At 54.6% G+C, this 3,776-nt stretch overlaps 1 protein-coding gene across 1 annotated transcript; it reads right to left on the reverse strand.

Annotated features, from left to right (window-relative positions):
* Nucleotides 1-212: 212 nt before the first annotated feature.
* On the reverse strand, nucleotides 213-3,770 carry SFRP5 (secreted frizzled related protein 5). The gene is made up of 2 exons (XM_040486076.1): nucleotides 3,678-3,770; nucleotides 213-1,989 (listed from the first exon to the last, which is right to left on the reverse strand). The coding sequence occupies exons 1-2, from the start codon at nucleotides 3,727-3,729 to the stop codon at nucleotides 1,643-1,645; spliced, it is 399 nt and encodes a 132-aa protein (XP_040342010.1). The 5' UTR covers nucleotides 3,730-3,770; the 3' UTR covers nucleotides 213-1,642.
* Between the last annotated feature and the right edge of the window lie 6 nt (nucleotides 3,771-3,776).

Genomic DNA, 3,776 nt, shown 5'->3' on the forward strand with positions numbered 1-3,776 from the left:
AGCGGCCCGCGTGTGCTCTGAAGTCGCTGAAGAAGCCCCTCGGTTATTATAGCCACTTCCTTCCCGCACGCAGGACCAAGAAGCTCCAAGCCTGAGGTAACCTCAGCCCCTCACCCTCCTGCCTCAGCGGCTGGCTTACCTAGATCAAGGTTTTCAACACAGGCGGCATCCCACCCCGGAGAGCATCTAGAGATTCAGATTTCCGAGCACCCTCCAGAGATCCAGATTTAATTGCATAGAGTGGGGCCCAGTGTTTTGCAAAAGCTGTCTAGATTTGAAGGTTTATGTGTGAAAATGCAGATTCTGATACAGCAGGCCTGGGGTGCCCCCCCCCCCCCCGCTTGTATTTCTAACCAGCTCCTAGGGGCTACAGATTCTATGGTCCCTGTAGCACAAGTCTATACCATTATCCCTACAGTTCAGGATCAGTGCCCAGTGTGTGTGTGTGTGTGGGGGGGGGGTGGCGGGGAGCAGGGGGGTCTGAGTGCTGAAGGGGTAGGAGAGACATGTTTAGACCCCTGGCTCTTCAGAGTAGTTTCCTGTGCTCCAACCTTCTTGGGAACTGAGGGCAGACATTGTCAGGGAGGTGTGGCAGGATTGTGAGAGCCTTTTGACCATGGGAGAAGGCTGGGAGAAGGATCTTGGCATCTCCCTCTTCAGGAATAAAAGGAGGGCCATCTCCATCCCTCACTTAGTGATGGGGATGAGAAGGGTGCTCTCAAGGGATCTTACAAGAACATGGGCATTGCTCTTAGGCGTTCCAAGTATGCCTGTGTGGACAGGCCATGGGTTATGACAAGGGCCTCTTCCTAAAAGTCCCTTCTGACCCTCCCTCTCTCCACCTCTGGGGACCAGCTGACAAAGAAATAACCTAGTCAAAACCAACTTATTTTTCTTTGATTTAATTAAAAACTTAAAAAAAAAATTAAAAACCAAACCTTGCCTGCAACTAATCTAGTACCTATGGCCTTGCTGCGTAGCAATAATTTACTCATCATCAGGGTAAAAGGGACATGCGGAGGCTGAGGGATGAATCCCAAAAAGCAGCCTGTGGGAGGGGGTCTGGGCTGGGCTTCTCCAGTCTAGCAGGAAGGGAGAGGGGAAGAGATGGGGAAGGTGGGGAACTGTAGCTGGAAGGTGCTACGACCCTAATGCCCCTCCTTTGGGGGGACTATGATGACACGAGGGAGCAGTGGGGGTGGGGGACTGGCCCCCAAGTAGCTCAGCCTAATAGTGAGACTTTCCGAGGCGAGGCCTCCCCACCAACAGAGTGGAGTTGACAGCATGGTCTGTTCTGGAAACCACCTCGTGAGGCTGCTCAGAGCCCCTCCATGCTTCCCTTGCTCTCTCCTCCCACCACCTACTTTCTGAAACCCTGAGCTTTCAAATGAGAAAGCTCTGCTCCTAAGAGAAGTCCCCAGGGACTCCAGAACCCCTCAGTCAAGGACAGCTTGGGTTCCATGCCCATTCCTTAGGGCCTGTGCTGCTAAGAGCTCTGCTCTGCATGGAACCGCTCTCTGTCAGGGCTGGGTCAGCCTGGGAATAGAGGTGAGGCCAGATGGGCAGGAAGAGAGAGAATGCCCCAGGGGTGGGGACAGAGAGCAAGGCACAGCTGGCTGGATGGGGCAGGGAGGAGCGTCCTTCAGTGGGGTTCAGCAGCCCCATAGAAGAAGGGGTAGTAGAGGGAACAGGGGTAGGAGAACATGAACTTGACTGCGAATTTCATCTCCTTATTCTTCTTGTCCCAGCGGTAGACGGCCATCAGCAGCAGCTGTCCGTCCACCTTGCGGCCCATGACCAGGAAGCTGCCAGCCAGGCTGTCCAGCTGTGGACAGGGGCAGCTGGCACCATTCTTCATGTGCAGCACCAGCCTCTTGGTGTCCTTGCGCTTCAGTGGGCCTGGCTTGAGCAGCTTCTTTTTTTTCTGGGCTCCAATCAGCTTCCGGTCCCCATTTTCTATCTTGATCTCCTTGATGCGCATTTTAACCACTGTGTGTGGGGTGGGTAGACAGAGGGACCGTGTGAGAATGGGCAGGTTTGCTCCGGCTGCTGGTGGCCCCACAGTTGGTGCTCAAGCCTGAAGTTCCAAGCCTGGGGCTTGGGAAGGTGGGCTTATATGGGTACATTTTTGAAGCTCCTATCATGTGCTGGACTTTCACTGGCACTATCATGTTTCAGCCTTGAGGTATTGGGGAGGGGGGGAATGAGGTTAACCCCAGAGCCCCTGCCTTTCCATGACACCAGGTGCAGGGTGGACAGCTCCTGGTGGGGAGTGGAGTAGGGTGTCGGGGTCCCCAGGAAATCCCTCAGGTGGCGCTGCCCACCTGGACGGGGAGGTTTGGGGGGGGGGCGGGGCCCTTGTGACGGAGGGAGGCTGGACTTCATGATCTCTGGGGGTGCTTTGAAATGCGATTTCGGGCTCTGTGTGTGTGTGTGTGTGTGTGTGTGTGTGTGTGTGTGTGTTTGGAGCAATGATGGGCTGATAAATGTTTGACAGCTGGCCCTAGGGAGGGGGCCCACTCTGTAGCATGTGCTGGTTCCCATGGGGTAAATCCCCCCACCATGGCCCACCGCATCACAGAGCACTAGGTTGGGAAGTGTGCACAACCAGCTCTTGCTGGTGCAAACACACCACTGTAATCTGTGTGACTGTAGAATGGGTTCAGAGTGTGATGTGTGGTGCTGTGTATTTTACGTATGAGAGTATCTGTGGTATGTCTGGAGTGTGAATGTAGGGGTGAGCGTGGGGGAGGTGGTTGAAGGCCTGAGTGATCGGGGTGATTAGGACATTCAGGGTGGCTGCAGAGAGCTTCATACAGTTGGGGACTGGGAGTCTGGAACATGGGGGTCACTTGGGCTAGTCTCCCCCTTCTACAGACATCTGGATCCCCCATCTCTGTGAGCAGCCAGGGAGATGCCAGAGAATGATTTTGTCCACCCAGGGAAGGAAACTTATAAAACCTTTCTATCTCTCTCTTTCTCCCCTTACCCCCTCTCTTTCCCTCTCTCGGATACACACATACCTTGCAATAATAGTAATCTCTTTACAAACAGACTAACAACATAAAAGACTTGCTGAAGTAAGGATTTCATTGCTATCTCTTTTTTACAGACAGGGAGGCTAAGACACAAAACAGGAGTCAACTTGGCAAAGGCCACATGCTGGGTCGTGTGGGCCTGACTAGACTTGGCTCACTGTCCCAGGAGTGGAGAGGCCCCAGGACGAAGCCGTGGGACAAGTGACTGCAGCTTGCCTGGCCAGCGGTGCATCGGGTACCAGGCCGAGGTGCCCAGGGACGAGGGTGCTGTACTTCCACCCTGGGGCCCATCTCTCCCCCGGGTGCCCCCATCCATCTCTAGGCTTAGCCTGCTTCTCCTAAAGGGAATCCAGCCCTGGAGGCCCCTCTGTGGGCCAGTGCCAAGGGAGGACTGGAGGAGCCCTGGCCAGGGATGGACCATGGCCTTGAGGGGCTTCTGAAGCCCCTGAGATAACCTGCAAAAAGAGCTGCATTTCCCTGGGGAGAGGGTTCATGGCCCTGATCAGATTCTAAGAGGAATCCATGATGCAGAAACTGTTAGTATTCAGTGTGATGGTTGTGGACGTGTGTGTGTGTGTGTGTGTGTGTGTGTGTCAAGGAGAGGCACTGGGGCAGTGGCCATGTGGGCTCCACACTCACCGAAGTCGCTGGAACACATCTGTTCCATGAGGCCGTCGGCACTGTGCTCCATTTCACACTGGGCACAGATCTTGGTCACTGTGAAGACAGAAGCAGGGG

The sequence above is a fragment of the Herpailurus yagouaroundi genome, unplaced genomic scaffold (genome assembly GCF_014898765.1).
Source record: "Herpailurus yagouaroundi ecotype Mexico unplaced genomic scaffold, PumYag 163, whole genome shotgun sequence".
NCBI classification, from domain to species: Eukaryota; Metazoa; Chordata; class Mammalia; order Carnivora; family Felidae; genus Herpailurus; species Herpailurus yagouaroundi.